This window comes from Pseudophryne corroboree, chromosome 3 (assembly GCF_028390025.1).
Source record: "Pseudophryne corroboree isolate aPseCor3 chromosome 3, aPseCor3.hap2, whole genome shotgun sequence".
Taxonomy (NCBI): Eukaryota; Metazoa; Chordata; class Amphibia; order Anura; family Myobatrachidae; genus Pseudophryne; species Pseudophryne corroboree.
Window position 1 is genome coordinate 219,906,150 of NC_086446.1, and position 20,444 is coordinate 219,926,593.

Sequence of the window (20,444 nt, forward strand, 5' to 3'; positions counted from 1 at the left end):
ACTCACAGCTCTCTCTCAGGATAAGAGTATTATTTCAGCAGTGCAGTATTATCTTCTAGTGGAAGGAAGTGCCGGGCCTAAACACAGATGAGCTCCAAAATAAGACAGAGGAAGGATCGAGAAGGATGGGGAAAAGTAGGAAAGATTAGGAACTCAGAGAGAGAGAGAGAGAGAGTGGACATTAGTCCTCACTGCATCCCGGCAGCAGCTACCACAAAGCACAGCAAAATGACAACCCCGATTATTGCCGCAGTCTAGAATACCTGCTTGACAATGTACTGTAGGCTACTCTCCAATGACACAATGTCTGGTGGCAAGCTTCCCTTTGGGCAATGGCTGCATAGAGCACCCTCCTCTTGTTGGCACTACATACCCAGAGTACTATGATCTTCTAGCCCATGTCTGCATTGGTTAACTTTGGGGGCTCCAGTTTTCTCCTACACTCCAAAAAAAAAAACCCATACCGGTAGGTTACTTGTCTTCTGACAAAAATTAATCCTAGCGTTTATAGCATGGATCTTCAACCTGTGGCCCTCCAGCTGCTGTGGAACTACACATGCCAGCATGCCCTGCCATATTTTTCCATAGCAGCTGGAGGGCCACAGGTTAAAGACCTATGGTGTATGGTGCCCATGTAGTGTGGATAATAGATTGTAAGCTCCACTGAGGTAGAGACTGATGTGAATGACTAAATATTCTCTGTGAAGTGCTGTGTAATATGTGTATGCTATATAAATAACAGTTACTAAATAGTAGAAGCAGCAGCTAGACGAGCAGAAGTCAGTCCTGACACATGATGCTAGAACTGAGAGCGGCTGCCCTATCTCATAATAGATGAATGCCTATGGACAGTGCAATGTCAGCGGTGCGGCTGGGACTGCAGCACACATTCTGGTTGCTTGCCTCATACATCTCTACTAGATGCAGTACGTAAACTTGGGGGGTAAAGGAAATAGATGAGGGGAAGTACTTGGTGTATTAGATGTTAGAAGAGCAAAAGAGTATTTATGGTTAAAAAAAATTACAAAAGTGTTCATGAATAAACTGAATTCTATTTTTTAGAGTTTCTTTAACATTTTATTATCAGTCTTCCAACATTACATTTGCAGACAGCAAGAGATCATGGTGGTCATTCCGAGTTGTTCGCTCGCTAGCTACTTTTAGCAGCAATGCAAACGCAAAGCTGCCGCCCTCTGGGAGTGTATCTTAGCATAGCAGAATTGCTAACGAAAGTTTAGCAATTCTGCTATTAAGTATTTCCTTGCAGTTTCTGATTAGCTCCAGACCTACTCCTAGATTGCAATCACCTCAGTCCGTTTAGTTCCTGGTTTGATGTCACAAATACGCCCAGCGTCCAGCCAGCCACTCCCCCGTTTCTCCAGCCAATCCTGCGTTTTCTGCTGGCACATCTGCGTTTTTTAGCACACTCCCAGAAAACGCTCAGTTACCAGCCAGAAACACCCACTTCCTGTCAATCATTCTCCTATCAACAGAGCGACTGAAAAGCTTTGTTCGCCCGTGAGTAAAATAGCACAGTTTTCTGTAAAATTGCTTAGCGCGTGCACCCTGCGGTGCATACGCATGCGCAGAACTGCCGGATTTTAGGCTATTAGCAATTCTGCTAAAAATAGCAGCGAGCGAACAACTCGGAATGACCCCCTATGTTTTTAGCTAATATCTGTGCAATTAAATATATTTTTTTCAGCTACAGATGTGCTTTTTTCAATTTAAGACTTTAACATCTGCAATATAAGACTGCTTAACAGGATCTAAAAAGGTATCCTACTTGCAGTGATAAAGTATCATCCACCTGTGTTATGCTGGAATTACAGTCAGTTTGTGGTCACAGTGATATAAGGTAGGAGCTATGGAACATGTCTGGGCACCTGAAGTCTTTCTATGGCATTACATGAGACGCCTGCATACTTGCTATGATACCTCTCACTGTTTTGGCTTTTAGTTAAAAAATATGTCAAAGCATTAACAAAGAAGAAACACCCTTTTACCTGATATATGTGTCAGATCAGGACACATATAATAAAACTGACCAGGTGATAAGCAATAGGATAAACAAGAACTAGATAAATCTCCATATATAAGGTTTTTCCATTATAGGACCACACTGCACACTGCCAAGCTTAAGAGACCTATTTATGAATGAACTCTGCCCCTGAGCTGCAGAAGATCCCCAGCGTATCATGGCTTTTCCTGCATTGCCGCACGTGGAATGCTGTGCATGCACTGTGGCCCTCCCGGTTTCTATAAGTGGAATTAAAGCGATCGCATATGCAATCTTAGTGATTGCCAGGTCAGTCTGCTATCAGAGCCCATGACCTGGCAATTTAACTTGACACATCTGTGCAGAAAAAGAATCCTCATTTCTGCGATATGTGGCGATAAAGATAAGTAAATTTGGGGTTCTGGCCGCATGCTGTAATAAATATGCCCCTAGGTACTGTGACAGGGCATCTTAAGAATGAGCATGAGGAAAACAAATAATATTTAATCTCATTTAAAATAGACAAAAGAAACACCTGACCATAATAATACTTAAACAGTGAAACAGGAAATACGCCATATCACGCAATCGCATACTAGTGTATTACACTCTGTTCTTCCATCAGATTTGATAATGGCATGCTTCTGGTTTACTGTTATGATATTTTATTAGGTCCTTCTCCGGGCTTTGCTCCATCACCTGCTGCTGCCTACTCAGCTCCCCAGCAGGAACCAACAAACCGTCCTCCATGGATTACTGATGATGCCTTTTCTCAAAAGTTTGCACCTGGCAAATCTACCAGCACTGTTACTAAGCAGCTCTTGCCAAAAGCAGCACCTCCACCACCTGCTCCGATCACCACTCCAAGCTACACTCCGCAGCCCACCAGCAATCCACCAGCCCAAGCACCAAGGGGAACGATTCAACGTGCTGAGAGATACCCAGCAAGCAGCAGAACACCTCTGTGTGGACACTGCAACAACATCATCCGGTAAGTGTACCAACTAAATGGTATAAAAATGTTTGGCCTACTAGTTATAGCAGACAGGTTTCTGTTTCAGTCTTCCAAACATTTTTTGGTCTCTAAATTATTTTTTGGCCTTCCAATATGTTTGCTTTAAATTTTCCATTGAGTGCCACTGCCTCTCCATCACCAGTCTTTGCCTACTACTATATGTAATTTATTTTCAGCTATCCTCCCATGTAAGTTAATTCTCTACCACCAACACCACCACCCCAACTCCTCTATCTGTTATTCAGTTCCCCTCCTTTAATCCATACCCCATGCTAATTAGTTCCCAGTCCCCATCGCTTCTTGCCACAGTAGCTGACTGATGACTTTGAGCAACTTCTACACCTGGCAGTACGGATGGTGTAATGGTTAGCATTACTGCCTCACAGCACTGAGGTCATGGGTTTGATTCCCACCATGGCCCTAAACGTGCAGAGTTTGTATATTCTCTCTGTACTTGCGTGGGTTTCCTCCGGTTACTCCAGTTTCCTCCCACAAACCAAAAATATACTGGTAGGTTAATTGGCTCCCAAAAAAATTAAGCCTAGCGTGAATGTGTGCACGTGTACATGTGATAGGGATCATAGATTGTAAGCTCCACTGGGGCAGGGACTGATGTGAATGGGCAAATATTCTCTGTAAAGCGCTGCGGAATATATGTGCGCTATATAAATAACTGGTAATAAATAATACACCTGACCTCTTTAGAAAGTAGGGCCCAAATTTTAATAAAACCTTAACAAGAGATAAAGTGGAGAGATAAAGAGAGATATATTTCCACTTTCCAGCCAATCAGCTCCTAACCATAGGCGCCAATTTCGTGGGTGCTTCCGGGCCCGAGCACCCACGGAACCGCTGCCCCGTACAGGTACTGCTAGCTGACGCAGCCCCCTCAGTGGATTCAATTTCAGATGCACTGGGGTCTGCAGAAGCGCTTCCGTAAATTGCAATATAAAAAAAACCCCACCAAAAATGTCCGCTGCCAAGGCAGAGACAGACGCTAGAGGTCACATTTGACCTCTAGCATCTGTCTCCCCGGTGCTGGGCATTTTAAGTTTTTTTTGTACACTGCAATGTACGGAAGTGCTTCCGCAGCCCCCAGTGACCCCAGCGCATCTCAATCCACTGCGGAGGCTGTGAGGGCAGCAGTGGCCAGGGCCGGATTATGGTCTGTGGGGGCCCCGGGGCAACACACGTGAGAGGGCCCCATCAATAACATTTTCAAAATTATTATAAAAATGAAACCCCTGGCAACACGCTGGAGACCCTGACAATGCGCACGAAAACCCTTGAAACGCGCATGAATCCCCTGGCAACGCACAGGTAATTTAAAGCAATTAGAAGCCTTACTTTGTGGCATCATTTGTAAGGGGCACTATTGTGTGTAGGGCATAAAATGGTGTCAGAGCCATAACTATGTGTGGCATAATATGTAATTGACATTATAGTGTGTGGCATAACGCGTAATGGGCATTACAGTGTGTCGCAGAATGTGTAATGGGCATTACGCTGTGTTGCATAATGTACTGTATAATGGGCATTACTGTATGTTGCATAGTGTATAATGGGCATTACGGTGTGTTGCATAATATGTAATGGGCATTAGTCACTGCCACGGCCGCCCGTTCATTCCCACTGCCACCTCCCACCGAGCATCCACCAGCAAAAATATAAATCGGCACCTATGCTCCTAACTGTCATTTTTCAAACACAGCCTGTGACTTGGCAATTAGGAGGCTGATTGGCTGGTCATTTATCTCTATTTATCCATCTCACTTTATCTCTTTTTAAGGCTTAATACATTTGGGCCATGGATACATATATGACACTGGGGCAGGTGTATTAAGCCTGGAGACAGCATAAGGAAGTGATAAACCAGTGATAAGTGCAAGGTGATAAATGCACGAGCCAATCAGCTCCTAACTGTTAATTTACATATTGGAGCTGATTGGCAGTGACTCACAGCAGCAACATGGTATGTGATACCAGGAACATTTGCAGTGGAGGAGGGGTAAGAATCTATTAAGGGAGGACATTTTTTTATGAGGCAGTTAAAGAATTTGTCCTAATTAAAGTGTTTGGTGGTGGCATCCCATTACTGCATTCCATACAACTAATAGTGGGTTTAAAACCTCATGTTTTGTTGTATTTAAATTTAAAACATAGAATCTACCTATTGTGGTCTATGATGACATAATTCACAGGCCTACTCTCCCAGGAGACTACCAAAGTTCCCCAAAATGAAGGAATCTCCAGAGTATGCAAGTATGACAATGAGAATACAACATCCCTGAGTTGTGTAAAGATTCCTATATAAACACTTCTATATAAGCTTGCCATGTGTTCATATACTGTAGCAACAGAGGTCTGACATCGGGGAGTGATTCTTCATCTCCTCCACACCTTTATAACAACAATGCTCCAGTGCTCTAAAGACAATAAGAAGCACCTATGGGTCTGATTCATGTTTGTAAATAAAGCAAAATACCAAGCAGCTGGCAAAAACCATGTTGCACTGCAGGTGGGGCAGATGTAACATGTGCAGAGAATTAGATTTGGGTGGGGTATCATTTTTCTGTGCAGGGTTATTACGGTCTGCTTTATTATTACACTGCAACTTAGATTTCCATTTAACCACATCCCTCCCAAATCTAAATCTCTCTTCATGTTACATCAGCCCGGCCTGCAGTGCAACATGGTTTTTGCCCAGTTGCTTGATAATTTGCTTTGCTTACAAATGTGAATCAAGCCCTATGTGTAGTGGGCACATTCACAATAGAAGATAGAAGAAATAGAGGCTCTGCATAAAAAAAGTATCACCCAAGCTGGAAAGGTCCATTGGACCCTCAATCTTATGATACTAGGGGACACAGACTTATTAGGTATATAACACATACAGTACATACAGTAATCATTACACAGGAGACCGGCAGTGTGCTAATGGAAGAAAAGTCTGCTTATGATGGGCCTGCATACTTATTCGGAGCTACAGAAATTAAGGAGTCTATTCATAAAGCAGAGAAAAGCCCTGCTTTGCGTTAAACAGGGCTTTTCTCTGCTTATCACAATTCACAGTGCGAGTTTCCATGAAATTCTCCAGCGGCACCGCCGCTCCGTGTCTGAATGAATCGCCTCACGTCACCATACTTTTGTATGGTGATTGCAATTCGTGAAAGAACGGAAAGCTTAGCTTTCCGCTTCTCCACGGAGTTCCGGTTTTCGCCATCTCAAGATGGCGTAACCTGAACTGCTCTGCTGTAACTATAGGGGAGCTCAATGCTTCCTGGCTCTCTGGTTAATTCTGTCCTGCACCCAATGGTAGCTTTGCCCCCTGACCTCCCATCAGCCACTGCGGCCTTCCGGGAGGTTAACAGGCGGTGCATGCACAGAGGGACCCCCTGAACTACTCTGGACATCACAAAAGGGGACCGCCAGAAGAGACAGCGTCGCTGGAGCCATGGATACCACATTGCATTGCCGGAAGGGTGAGTATACGTGAATTGCTACGGACCGATGCAATGTATAGTGATAAGTTTCAATTCGCTTTTTATTTTCTTTATGAAAAGACCCCTAAATATGCTAATTTTGGGCAGCTCTCTGGATAATTATTTCAATTAATTAATTTCAACTTGCACTAAATAAATACTTATAATTCACCTTTATTAAAAAAAAAAGTGGCATTATTTCAGTGTGTTGTTATCATAGTAATAATAAGCATGTCTAATAACATTGGTGTCTTCGATGTAATATACAGAGGACCGTTCTTGGTTGCCATGGGTCGTTCATGGCATCCTGAGGAGTTCAACTGTGCCTATTGCAAGACCTCTCTGGCTGATGTGAGCTTTGTGGAGGAGCAGAAAAGTGTTTACTGTGAGCGATGCTATGAGCAGTTCTTTGCTCCAACCTGTGCCCGCTGCAACACTAAGATCATGGGGGTAAGTATCTTTCTGTTTACCGACATATTAAGAACTGCATCTCCCAGCCAAGGACAACAGTGCAAAAAAACCAGCTTTAGGAAACTACCAGTGGTGTCTTTACATAAAATATCATGGATTTTTCAAAAATAGAACAAAATCATCGCTCTTTTTTTTTTTTTTTTTTGGTTTCCAAAACAACAGTACATTAGTTTTTACACTACTAGGACCTGATTCAGAGCCACACTCAATGCCAATCTTCACGTAGTTCACTGATGTTTTGCAGCCGCGCATGTGAGAAAATGTCTAAAGACTCAGATGCTCATGCCTTACACAGAGTTTATGCACATAGGCACTGTTGCAATCGTAAGGTATCAGAAATGTTGTGGAAAAGAGATGGGAGTCCCTGGGATGTTCCTGGGCGGTGGCTAAAAATGCATGCAACATTGGTCCATTCAGTGGGTGTCAATGCAAGCGGCTGTGTTGGCAGACGCACAGCCACAGGCATAGGAGTCCATAGTCAGATCGAGAAACATAAGTTGTGACGGTGCAACTAATGGATACGTATAAGGACGCACCATTCAGTATTACAATATGTGCAGATGCTACAGACAGGTGACGCCAATAAACGCTGCTGCATGTGGAAAAAAGGGGCCACAACTTTACATGCCTTAGTAGCGCATGTCTTAGGTCAGTCAAAAAAAACAAAACAAAACAAGTTTGCAGGATGAGAGTAAACGTGTACTGTGGCCACCACTGAGGCAGACACTCATTCTGTGCTGGCTTCAAGCTTTAAGAAAGTGCTTGAATACTCCCTTCAGTTAAGTGCAGAAGAATGCTCAATGCCATATGTTAGGTCATACACTTCAGACAGTCTGTCCAGATTACACTCCCAAACTGTGAATAGACCCAACAGTGCATTACAAGGTCACAATGCACCACATTAGCTAGATTAGAAAAAGCCTGGCAGAACAACAGAAAAATAGCATGACCTTATCGCGCTTTACTCAATGCTACATTAGAAGAGGAGTGACGAACACTTGGGAACTGTTTCTTGGAAATGATTCTTCTATGGATGCCTTTCTATCTATAAGATTAGACATGAGTAAGCTAGGAGTAAATAGCATTCAGGAAAGCCGCAATCATGTTTGGCAAACAAAGGTGAATTATCATTTCTGTCTTTGATGCAGCTGGTGCCAGAAACAGACTGTTTATAGAAAACGAGGCCACTGAGTCTTTTATAGCAATATCTAATGCTTTTCTAAATTTATAATCTATGTATACTGAAATTAGTCAGGATGTGATTTGTTATGAGTGTGGATTGAAGGATAGATACTACATAGATGGCCAGTCAATAAATCGATACTAGATGATCGATAGGTGATAGGTCGACAGAGTCAAATGGTGTTTTACAGTGTCAACAGGTCGACATGAAAATGGTCAACACCAAAAAGGTTGAAACTTATTTTTTTGTTATTTTAACCTTGTGTTGACCATTTCCGTTTAGACCATTTTCATGTCACCCTTTTGAACCTGTTGACCTTTTGACGCTGTTGACCTACTGCCTATCGACCATCTGGTTTCGACCTACTATCTGTCTAGAGTCTATCTAACATCCGAATACCATTTGTCACTTACAACATGGTTTGAGCACTCATAATTTAGCTTTGATATTGTCACAAGATATGGGGTATTTTTTAGAATGGTGATCCACTACGTTGGTAAATGTTTGTCAGGATTGATAATCACAAAAGAATGAATGTTTTTGGCGGGATGTAATGGAGTCTAAGATCGCCAGAGATGCGGTATGTCGGCGAATCTCCAAAGTTTTTTTAAAGGGGAAATAACTTACAAGGCAAAACCATGCCTTGTAAGTGATTGCCCCTTTAATAAAACATCCGTCGATCTCAGACTCCCTCACCTCTGTCGATCTCGGACTCCTTTAAATCTCACCATTTGTACCTGTCTCTTACACAAGATCAATGTTAACACCTCAGCACTTCACCCCAGATTGGATGGAGGACAAGATGGTGCCCCTCCCTCCTTCATATCTGCTTTGGATAAGGAGCACTGGGGGATTGGGGCACTATCCCCAGCTGTGGGTGCATGCTGCCTCCAAAAAGCTGAGAATGTCTAAGCCCTGCCTAGGGTTCTAACATTGCTTTTGCCAGCCCCTGTATGTATACAATGTTCAGTCTAACTACAGTTTCTACAGATTATAGGGTGTAAACCTAATTAGTGCTTCTTATATAACCACATAATATGCAGAGTTTAATGTGGTAAAGAACACCTACTGTTTTAATAATTTATTAGGACAGCAAACGCAGACGTCTATACTTCAAGTTTTGCATATTGCTGACATGCATCTGCTTATGCCTGTAGGCAGGGCCATATTAACCAATGACCGGGCCCCTAGACTTTCAGTTATTTTAGGCCCCCTCCAGCACTTCTATCTTTCACCCCGCTATAACTGCCATATGGAAAGCAGATCTTATGCATCATTTACACATCCACTATTCACAGGGACACCGATACCCAATTGAAATAAAGTCTGGTGACCTCTTCTCACTGCGCAATTGTTCCTCCTTTTCTTTTTTGAAATAGCACTAGTGCTCTATTGGTCTACCCCCCCCCACCCCCCGACACACACACACACACACACACACACACACACACACACACTGTCTCAAACAAACCTCAGCTGACAAATACCCCTTTTCCATCTAATTACGCGGGTCGCAGCCAGGAGCCTGACACGGGTGCTACCCGGCTGCGACCCGTGTCAGCCCCCTTTCCATCTGCCGTTTCCGACCCAGCATATTGCTGAGTTGGTGACGTTGCCGGTGACGCAGCGGGGGCGGCGCTGGGAGATCACATGATCTCTCAGCGCCGCCCTCCCATACAGTGTGAATGGGAGCCGTGTCACTTCCGTTTACACTGCACAGCTTACCGGGTTGAACCCGTGTTCAAACCTGCAAGCTACCCGAGTTGGAATACCGGGTCAGCCACACGGGTTATGCGCGTTCATGTGCAATATAACCCGTGTTGTATGCTGGCTGGTGGAAAAGGGGTATAAGAGTGGGTCTTGCTACAGATCAGAGTTGCAAAGTGCCTTTAACCATTGGAGCTAGGGTGCAGGTAACAGTGCCTCAGCATGAAATTGATCGGACCCTAGTCCCTGCGCGGCCCCTAGGCTTAAGCCTATTCAGCCTTATAGATAATATGGCCCTGCTTGAAAAGGTGAATAGGGAAGGTAAAGCATAAACCTAGTATATAAAGTAACACGGCTTCACTGTGCATGATGGCAAAAGTGCCATCACTTCTCTTTTAATCATCAAGAGAAGTGATGGCACTTTTGGAACCTGTGGTTCTGGCCAATGTTTGCAACAGGGCTCATTCATGTCTTATTACCCCCTCCCCCCCCAAAAAAAAAAAAAACTGCCGGTACTGTATCTAGTTTTTTTGTTACTTCTATAGCAGAGTGTATGCAAGCTTTTATCATGTCTAGGCTACAGTGTTATAAACCCATGGGTACAGGGGGCCCTGCAATGAACACCCCAGGCAACGGTAAACTGTAGCACTCCACAACATCTCTGTACACTTGTCCAATGGACGTTAAGAAGAGGCTCACTCTCTGCTCTTTTCAAGAGCAAGGGGCATGAGAAGCTAAAGTACAGTAACATTCCTGAGCCTGTACCTACATTTTGATATTAGGCCTGGTGAGTGGCACTGTTCTGCCCCTGCTAGGTTATACTGGAGAGCAAAATGTAATCCTGATTTAGCATTCCCCATCATTGGATACTGACCATTCTTCACACTGTCCCTGACAATTCCCTGTTAATTAAACTGAATGTCATTCTAAGTGGGCCATTCAGAACCTGATTGCCTATAATGTATTGAGGATATAATACATTACTTCTTACAGAGCTGCAGAGGAATGTCGGTTAACACTAATCTGTGCTTTACTTTTGTGGTTTGTATCTGTAAATGTAATTTACTGGTCTCTTTTAATGTACAAAATACTTTTGAAAACAAATTGTAAAGTTAATTTAAACCATTCAATTGTCAATATATTAAAAGCATTGTGTAGCTGCAAAATCAACCTTTTCAAAAAGTTTCTTTAGAAGGTTTAAAATGAAAATTGTTATTTAAAAAAAAAAATCTAAGCATTGTTACATGGAAGCAACTGAACAACAAAACTTGGGAGATAAATTAAACAGACTTTTAGCTATGGATACAAAGTTAATTCTGCCCAATTTTTATGAAGATAGGCAAAAATACCCAAATTCATATCTGCCTATGGGCTGCATTTAAAAATTTTCCATTTGCATTTGTGATCAGAAATCAGTCTATCTCAGTCTATTCAGCCGGTGGCTGAACATCCAGTTGTATGCCCAGAACTTTCAGATATGCTGTCTATGGGGCACTTTTAGGCATGTTATTACCAGGGTCGGACTGGCCCACAGGGGTACCAGGGAAACCACTGGTAGGCCCCACTGCCTGAGGGCCCAATCCTTCCTCTAGGGATCAAGTTCAAGACTGTGCACTTGTATTATACATGGGAGATATGTTGCATTACACTGCACTAAACTATTGTGTTTTTCAAGCCTCTGTGGTGGCTGGCCACACCCCCTTTGTAGGCTGACCACACCCCTAAGTATGGGCCCCTATCACTGCATTCCCCTGGTGGGCCCATCATGCCCCAGTCCGACACTGGTTATTACTATAATACCAGAGTCTCCAACCTCAATTTCTCCCAGTACCAAGACAATAGACATTATAGTTTTAAATGTTATTTTGGGAACACGCAAAGAGAAGCATGTGGCAGTGTTATAAATGGAAATTGTCATGTGATGGGCGGGATGTAATGCTGTCCGAATTGGCTGAAGCTGCAGGTTGCCGGACGAACTCTGACTTTTTTTTAAAGCAGCAATCAAGTAGGCATGGGTTTGCCTTGTAAATAATCGACGCTTAAAAAAAAAGTTATAATTTGGCCAGCAACCCGCACCTCTGGCCAGCTTGGACCGATTACATTCCGCCCCAATATGTTTTTTCAGCCGGTTGTGATTGAGACCAATCTCTGCTAATTCTCTCATTACAGGAAGTGATGCATGCCCTAAGACAGACTTGGCACACTACCTGCTTTGTCTGTGCTGCCTGTAGGAAACCATTTGGCAATAGTCTCTTCCATATGGAGGATGGAGAGCCGTACTGTGAGAAAGGTAGTGTTGACAAAGGCCATTTGAAAGCCCTCATGGTTCATTAAATGTTATCAGTTAGTAATCTATAAATGAAAAAACAAATAGGTTTGGTTTATGGTTTTAATCTATTCAATAAGAACATGTTTTTTTATTATAAGTGAGATATGAGATAGATATATATATATATATATATATATATATATACACATAATTGAGAATTTGAAAGTAAAGTAAAATCCTTTCCTGAACAGCCCAGAGGAAGGCTATAGCTAAAGGAGCGGACTGTCTGTTATTTTACCAATACAGCAGCTGCACAGTATGAGCTGGAGGGAGGCCCTGCTCAAAGCTCTCACTGGCTGCCTGACAGAAACATACTAGAGGAGAAGGTCCCATACTGGGCTAATGACGCCCCCTTCCCCTTCTGTCCAAAACCAGGTGGCAGTTAAGGAATGCTGTTTGTGAAAGTCCAGTTGAAACATAAAACCTGTGGTATAAAATCATCAAAAATAACAAAATGAACTAAATTAAAAATACCATTTAAACATTTATACTCATGATATTTCCTTAATACGCTTAGTAAAAAATTACTCTTATTTTATTTTGTCAAGTATTTTGAGAGGGTGAGGATAAGTATGTGAAGCAAAGCAACAGTACAGTAATAAATCGGAATGTTTGCTACCTCAAGCCACTTAGATGTGAAGTCCTTTGTGAAAAAGAGGAGACCCTCCAGTTGTTATTTCTATGATTTATTGTCACTAGTGAAAACGCTCTTTGTGTGATGTCTGAAAACAGACGTATGAATGCTCCTATCAAGTAAATTAGCCCAAGTAATAATATTCTAATGGGGAGAAAATCCATGGTATAAGTAAATTAATAGGAAATTTATCAAAGCTTGGAGAGAAATTAAGAAGAATGAGATAACGTGCCAATCAGCCTCTAAATCTCATTTCAAACTGTAAAATGACAGAAACTATTGGTTGATAAATCTGCCCAAAGATCTTTCATGATACTAGCTGGAATGACCACTCCTGCTTTATACAGAGTTAAAAAAAAACGTGATACTATTTGATGCTTTATTTTTACTTCAAATGCATATTTAGGGTCAGAAATGCACAGATTGTCTAATTACAGCCCATTGGTCAACTACCATGAATGAAACTTAATTGAACATTATATAAAAACTAGTTCCACCGTGCCTGTAAACATTTTAAATAAAACACTCTGTTGAATACAAAAAAATCTATAAAATGTAATGTTATACATCAATCACATATGGATCAATCACATATGGATTGTTTTTTAAGATAAGCTTTGTGATTTGCAGATTACATTGCCCTGTTTAGTACAAAATGCCATGGATGTGATTTTCCTGTTGAGGCTGGAGACAAGTTCATTGAGGCTCTTGGCCACACCTGGCATGACACCTGCTTCATCTGTGCTGTAAGTATTCCCATACACCTGTAATTTCATTATGAACACATCATGGGGTATATTTCTGAAACAGCTTTTTCTGCAAGCTGCACACTTATCAAAGTATAAAGTAGCATTGATATTAAGTACAAAACATGCCAGGCATTGCCCTTATATTAGTGGTACTTTAAATTTTAAGTTGAAACCTGCCAATAATCAGCAGCTTGCAAAAGCTGCTACGTTATTATACCCCCATGTCTGAGCTATCCTTTTATTCAACAATCTCTGTCTGTAGCACATTTGTGACACATGACTAGACATAGAATGTTCCCTTAGCTATGTGGCATTTCTCATCTAACATTATTGTTCCGCCAACCTGCTGTCGGTTCTGATAACGACAGTGTTAAAAAATATTTTATTTGAGACCTACAGTCAGGGGCATAGCCAGAACTGTGTGGGCCCCACAGCAACATTTTGGAGGGGCCCCTGTCCCAATACTTCTAGACACACCTCTCCCCAACTGTTGTTACTTTTATGTCCCATAATAGTACCCTGGTTCACGTTCTGAACCATAGTAGTGTCTTAGATCATTTCAAGAACCATGGCAGTGCCCTAGTTTACATTATATCACAATTTATGGCTGCCAGTACACATAATGAAACACAATACCCCCTAATTCACATTATGACATACAGTGTTCCCAGTACACATGTTCCCAATTCCACATGACAATGTCCCAATTTATATTATGTAACATTATAATGTCCTCCAGTTCTTTTCATACCATATTACAATGAGTAGGACTGGGGGCATACCTAGTTTAATTGCAGTCCCCAAGGCAAAAGATTGTAAGAGCCCCTATATACCACCCAATGGAGAGAAATATATATAACTAATGGAACTTTAACAGGGAAGGTGGCCCCACTCAGCTCTGGGCCCCATAGCAGCTGCACTCCCTGCACTTATGGTAGCTATGCCCTTGCCTACAGTATATTTAGTGTGGTTGCACTAAACAGCAGAGTTAAAATACATCCCTTATAGAATGGAGTTTTCATGACATTACACTTTCAGAGTGCAAAGCTTAGAAACTGTGCCTAGTTCTAACAAAAAATACAGTACTTTAATGCACGTCTTTATGATTCCTCCACTGTACAAATATGTTTTTTTTTAAAGTACAGTTTTATTAAATGTAATATTGTGCCCCATCCTGGTACCGGTTGAGTATCCCATATCCAAATATTCCTAAATATTGAATTTTTTAAGTGAGACTGACATAGTAAAACCTTTGTTTTCTGATGGCTCAATGTACACAAACTTTGTTTAATACACAAAGTTATTAAGAATATTGTACTAAATGACCTTCAGGCTGTGTGTATAAGGTGTATATGGAACATAAATGAATTCTGTGTTTAGACTTCGGTCTCATCGCCATGATATCTCATTATGGTTTCCAATTATTCCAAAATACGGAAAAATTTGATATCCAAAATACTTCTGGTCCCAAGCATTTTGGATTTGGGATACTCAACCTGTATATCATATAGTCAGAGCAGGCGTGACATGACACAGTCCATCTGCATATGTTTAGATGTCTGTCCATACACATATGAGCACTCACCATCAAGCAAGTCTATAGTTCTTCTATACAGATGATGCATACAATATTTGCTATTTTATAGTTGGTGGTAAAAATATTGCACAAGTTAAAGAAAAACTATCACTGTCACTAATCACAGCCTCATATTATAATTATCTTATCCCATACAATATATTTAAATATTTATACTGCTCATTTCTTTCTTTGTAATATAATTCTTACAAATAATGAGACATTGGAGCCGATTTAATTTACCAAGCAGAGCTGTCATGACAAATTATGTGCCTAGGTACAGTAGAAGGCATACCTTGTAGGTACTATTGGAGGCACAGGGCCATGCTTTAATGTTAATATCAGACTCCCTGTAGATGCTAGACCGCCATGTGGACACCTCCTTGGTAGGTCCGCCCCTTTGTACCTACACCTCTCCCATCTAGGCGCAATCATTCATGGAACAAATATTTGGCCTTTTTTTTTTTACATCAATTTATACTTGTGCATATATAAACATTCATTGTGCACTATGTGCAAAATGATGGAGCAATAACAGGACAGAAGTACTGATTACCAAAAGAGGTATATTTAATAAAACTAGGCATTCCCAAGCCCAAAATTGCCAGTGGTTTGCTCACAAGATTTAAAACAACAATTATATTAAATGCAAAACCAGGTGGACAAGGACCTGGTTCTTACATTACCAGCCTTGGCTTGAAAGCGAAGTGCTGGTTATTCACTTACGTGGAAACCCCATGTCATTTGTTCACAAAAAATAAATGTATATATATATATATATATATACACTGCTCAAAAAAATAAAGGGAACACTTAAACAACACAATGTAACTCCAAGTCAATCACACTTCTGTGAAATCAAACTGTCCACTTAGGAAGCAACACTGATTGACAATCAATTTCACATGCTGTTGTGCAAATGGAATAGACAACAGGTGGAAATTATAGGCAATTAGCAAGACACCCCCAATAAAGGAGTTGTTCTGCAGGTGGTGACCACAAACCACTTCTCAGCTCCTATGCTTTCTGACTGATGTTTTGGTCACTTTTGAAAGCTGGCGGTGCTTTCACTCTAGTGGTAGCATGAGATGGAGTCTACAACCCACACAAGTGGCTCAGGTAGTGCAGCTCATCCAGGATGACACATTAATGCGAGCTGTGGCAAGAAGGTTTGCTGTGTCTGTCAGCGTAGTGTCCAGAGCATGGAGGCGCTACCAGGAGATAAGCCAGTACATCAGGAGACGTGGAGGAGGCCGTAGGAGGGCAACAACCCAGCAGCAGGACCACTACCTCCGCCTTTGTGCAAGGAGGAACAGGAGGAGCACTGCCAGAGCCCTGCAAAATGACCTCCAGCAAGCCACAAATGTGCATGTGTCTACTCAACCGATAAGAAACAGACTCCATGAGGGTGGTATGAGGGCCCGACGTCCACAGGTGGGGGTTGTGCTTACAGCCCAACACCGTGCAGGAAGTTTGGCATTTGCCAGAGAACACCAAGATTGGCAAATTCGCCACTGGCGCCCTGTGCTCTTCACAGATGAAAGCAGGTTCTCACTGAGCACATGTGACAGACGTGACAGAGTCTGGAGACGCCAAGGAGAACGTTCTGCTGCCTGCAACATCCTCCAGCATGACCGGTTTGGCAGTGGGTCAGTAATGGTGTGGGGTGGCATTTCTTTGGGGGGCCGCACAGCCCTCCATGTGCTCGCCAGAGGTAGCCTGACTGCCATTAGGTACTGAGATGAGATCCTCAGACCCCTTGTGAGACCATATGCTTGTGCGGTTGGCCCTGGGTTCCACCTAATGCAAGACAATGCTATACCTCATGTGGCTGGAGTGTGTCAGCAGTTCCTGCAAGACGAAGGCATTGATGCTATGGACTGGCCTGCCCGTTCCCCAGACCTGAATCCAATTGAGCACATCTGGGACATCATGTCTCGCTCCATCCACCAATGCCACGTTGCACCACAGACTGTCCAGGAGTTGGCGGATTCTTTAGTCCAGGTCTGGGAGGAGATCCCTCAGGAGACCATCCGCCACCTCATCAGGAGCATGCCCAGGCGTTGAAGTGAGATCATACAGGCACGTGGAGGCCACACACACTACTGAGCCTCATTTTGACTTGTTTTAAGGACATTACATCAAAGTTGGATCAGCCTGTAGTGTGTTTTTCCACTTTAATTTTGAGTGTGACTCCAAATCCAGACCTCAATGGGTTAATAAATTTGATTTCCATTAATAATTTTTGTGTGATTTTGTTGTCAGCACATTCAACTGTGTAAAGAACAAAGTATTTAATAAGAATATTTCATTCATTCAGATCTAGGATGTGTTGTTTAAGTGTTCCCTTTTGAGCAGTGTATATATATATATATATATATATATACAAGTACTCCAGAACTCCTATGGCTTGGACACGCAAGTACTTGCTCTGGTGCCTTCCTTGAGGAGTAACAGAGACCTTGGTTTCAGCAGTGATGATGAAGGAAGCGCCCAGAGACTTAATGATGGCGCAGAACCCCCCTCCCCTTCCCAGTGACTTGGAGGAGGTTCTTGCCATGAAGAGAATTTAAGTCTGACTGCATACAGAGCTGATAATATCCTCCTATATTGTGCAAATAATAAAATACATAATTGTTTTGGTTTCCAGGTTTGTCATGTGAATTTGGAGGGCCAACCTTTTTACTCCAAAAAGGATAAGCCTCTGTGCAAGAAACATGCCCACGCCATCAACGTTTAAAGAGCGTCAATGGATCCGAAGCTGGAGACAAGCAATTAAAAAAATATATATATATAATCACATCCATTGCTTATTGTTAACTTGTTGCAAAACACAGTGCAACTAAATCACTTATTTTATGTATCCATGCAAAGAACACCACAGTGCAATTAAATCAGTTTATATAGAAATCAGTGCAAAGTGCATACAAAGAGAACAAGTTACCACTGTAAAATTGTAACTTTGTGTCTATAATGAGATGTTTTTGTTAGGCAAGAGCATTACCTTAATTATGCACCAAGACCTTACACAGATGGGTATATTCCACATTGTGGGGGTGACATCCTTGCAATTTAATAGTCCATTGCTAATTCATTAGCTCAACAGGAAGTTTAGCTTTTAATGACAAGTAGAAAATGTTACTGAAATTATACAAGGTTCTAACATTGATTATATTGAGCGCCAAACACAAGACTGAGTCTAGGCCACAATTTAATCTAGTGATACTGTTTACATGCTCATGGTTTATATGAGAACACTTTTACGTTCGTCCTCTGTAGCATCAGCTCTCCTTCTCAAGGTGTGGGGTCCAAAAGTGACAGCAATTATTTAACGTGTGTTAAAATGCTGTTATTAAAACATTACAAGGCCCTTGTATATAGCTTCTGACCAATATATAGAAAAGTTACTTCTTTGACGCCAAAGGGGTTTATTAAACGCTCAGCATTTGAGTTTGAAGCAGCCTTGCACAAATATTTGGAGAGGTTATTGTTCTCTGACAGTGCTCACAGAAGATTGAACGCAGAGCTGCAGCCCTAGCAGAAAAATAAGCAGAGTGCCAAGCAACCAGATGTATGGTATTTTTAGAGCCGCCGTGGATAATGTTTTAAAATAAATGAAGTGCATCTTCGCCAAAAAAGGAAGTGCTGCTCCACTGTTTATATCATGGTCCCTCTGCACCTTTCTAAGCATACAGGGAATTGGGAAATGCAGAATTTGTTTTGCCAGAATAGTGTAGTCCCCCCCTTCCCCCATGTAGATTCATGATATATCCTCCCACATCTCTAAAAATGGTTTAGACTATTTCAGATAGAGTTCACACAAATTTAAAGAATTTTTGAAAGTCACTGTCATGTAGTATACCAAGCTTGTTCGTTTTCAATATTCCTTGTTTGAAGAATGTGATCTGCTAACCATTCCGTGTTTATCAACTTTTGCCCAGATGATTGCTTCACAGTAGGTCATTCATATTAAAAAAAATGATATTGGTTAACAACATAACATATATCACTGTGAGCAAATTACTACCAGCCACCTTATGCTCTCATCCTGTCTTCAGTGACACCTCTGATAGAGGTATTTCCATCCTGGCCAATAGTGAACATGGGCCCTCATTCCGAGTTGTTCGCTCGTTAAAAATCTTCGCATCGCAGCGATTTTCCGCTTAATGCGCATGCGCAATGTCCGCACTGCGACTGCGCCAAGTAAATTAGCTATGCACTTAGTAATTTTACTCACGGCTTTTTCATCGGTCTCGCGATCGTAATGTGATTGACAGGAAATGGGTGTTACTGGGCGGAAACAGGCCGTTTTATGGGCGTGTGGGAAAAAACGCTACCGTTTCCGGAAAAAACGCAGGAGTGACCGGAGAAACGGAGGAGTGTCTGGGCGAACGCTGGGTGTGTTTGTGACGTCAAACCAGGAACGACAAGCACTGAACTGATCGCAGATGCCGAGTAAGTCTGAAGCTACTCAGAAACTGCTACGAGGTGTGTAATCGCAATATTGCGATTACTTCGTTCGCAATTTTAAGACGCTAAGATTCACTCCCAGTAGGCGGCGGCTTAGCGTGAGCAACTCTGCTAAAATCGCCTTGCGAGCGAACAACTCGGAATGACCTCCATGAAACGTACTTTGCTTGGTTAGCTGTACAAACTATTGTTTAGTTAGTGATGCAGCCATAGATATATGAAAAACAGTGTTTCTGATTTTTACTATATGACATAATTTTTCCGGACTGTTAAGTGCATGTGACTAATCTCCCATTTTAGATTAGGTCTGATCAAAGAAAGTTGTTGGGGGCTCATCCAGCTAGGGAATAGCAACTGTATATTGCATACATGGGGCGGTATTCAATTCTTTTCACCCCCTTCCACACCAGTTCTGTTTATGATGATGGGCGTGGTATAATAATTTCAGCACCCAACCCGTTCCACAGCAAAATCTGATTACTATGGGCGTGATATGCGCGATAACGGGGAACACTTTAGAAAGGAGATTGGGCATGATATATCATTTGAATACCACCCATGGTGTCTTGAAGTGAGGGGGTATTTCTATATAGAAAGCTATAAATAATGAGGTTATATAAAAGGTGTAGACCAAAAAAAAAAGTGTTAAGATTTACTAGAAAAAAGGTTATGGAGGGAAATGTATTAAATCTCGGAGAGAGACAAAGGGTCTATTTACTAAGCCTTGGATGGAAATAAAGTGGACTTAGATAAAGTCCCAGCTAATTCGCTCCTGTCATGTCACAGCCTGTGTTTGAAAAATGACATTTAGGAGCTGGTTGGCTGGTAC

The 20,444-nt window shown here is 42.0% G+C and overlaps 1 protein-coding gene across 3 annotated transcripts in view; it reads left to right on the forward strand.

Annotated features, from left to right (window-relative positions):
* The window catches only part of LDB3 (LIM domain binding 3), a 256,017-nt gene extending 236,124 nt beyond the window's left edge, over positions 1-19,893 (forward strand). For all 3 annotated transcript variants that reach the window (XM_063958827.1, XM_063958824.1, XM_063958825.1), the window contains 5 exons: positions 2,672-2,990; positions 6,766-6,946; positions 12,027-12,147; positions 13,451-13,566; positions 17,796-19,893. In XM_063958827.1, coding sequence (XP_063814897.1) covers positions 2,672-2,990; positions 6,766-6,946; positions 12,027-12,147; positions 13,451-13,566; positions 17,796-17,885 — 827 coding nt within the window. In that variant the 3' untranslated portion in view covers positions 17,886-19,893. The remainder of the gene's footprint in view (positions 1-2,671; positions 2,991-6,765; positions 6,947-12,026; positions 12,148-13,450; positions 13,567-17,795) is intronic.
* The last annotated feature ends 551 nt before the right edge of the window (positions 19,894-20,444 follow it).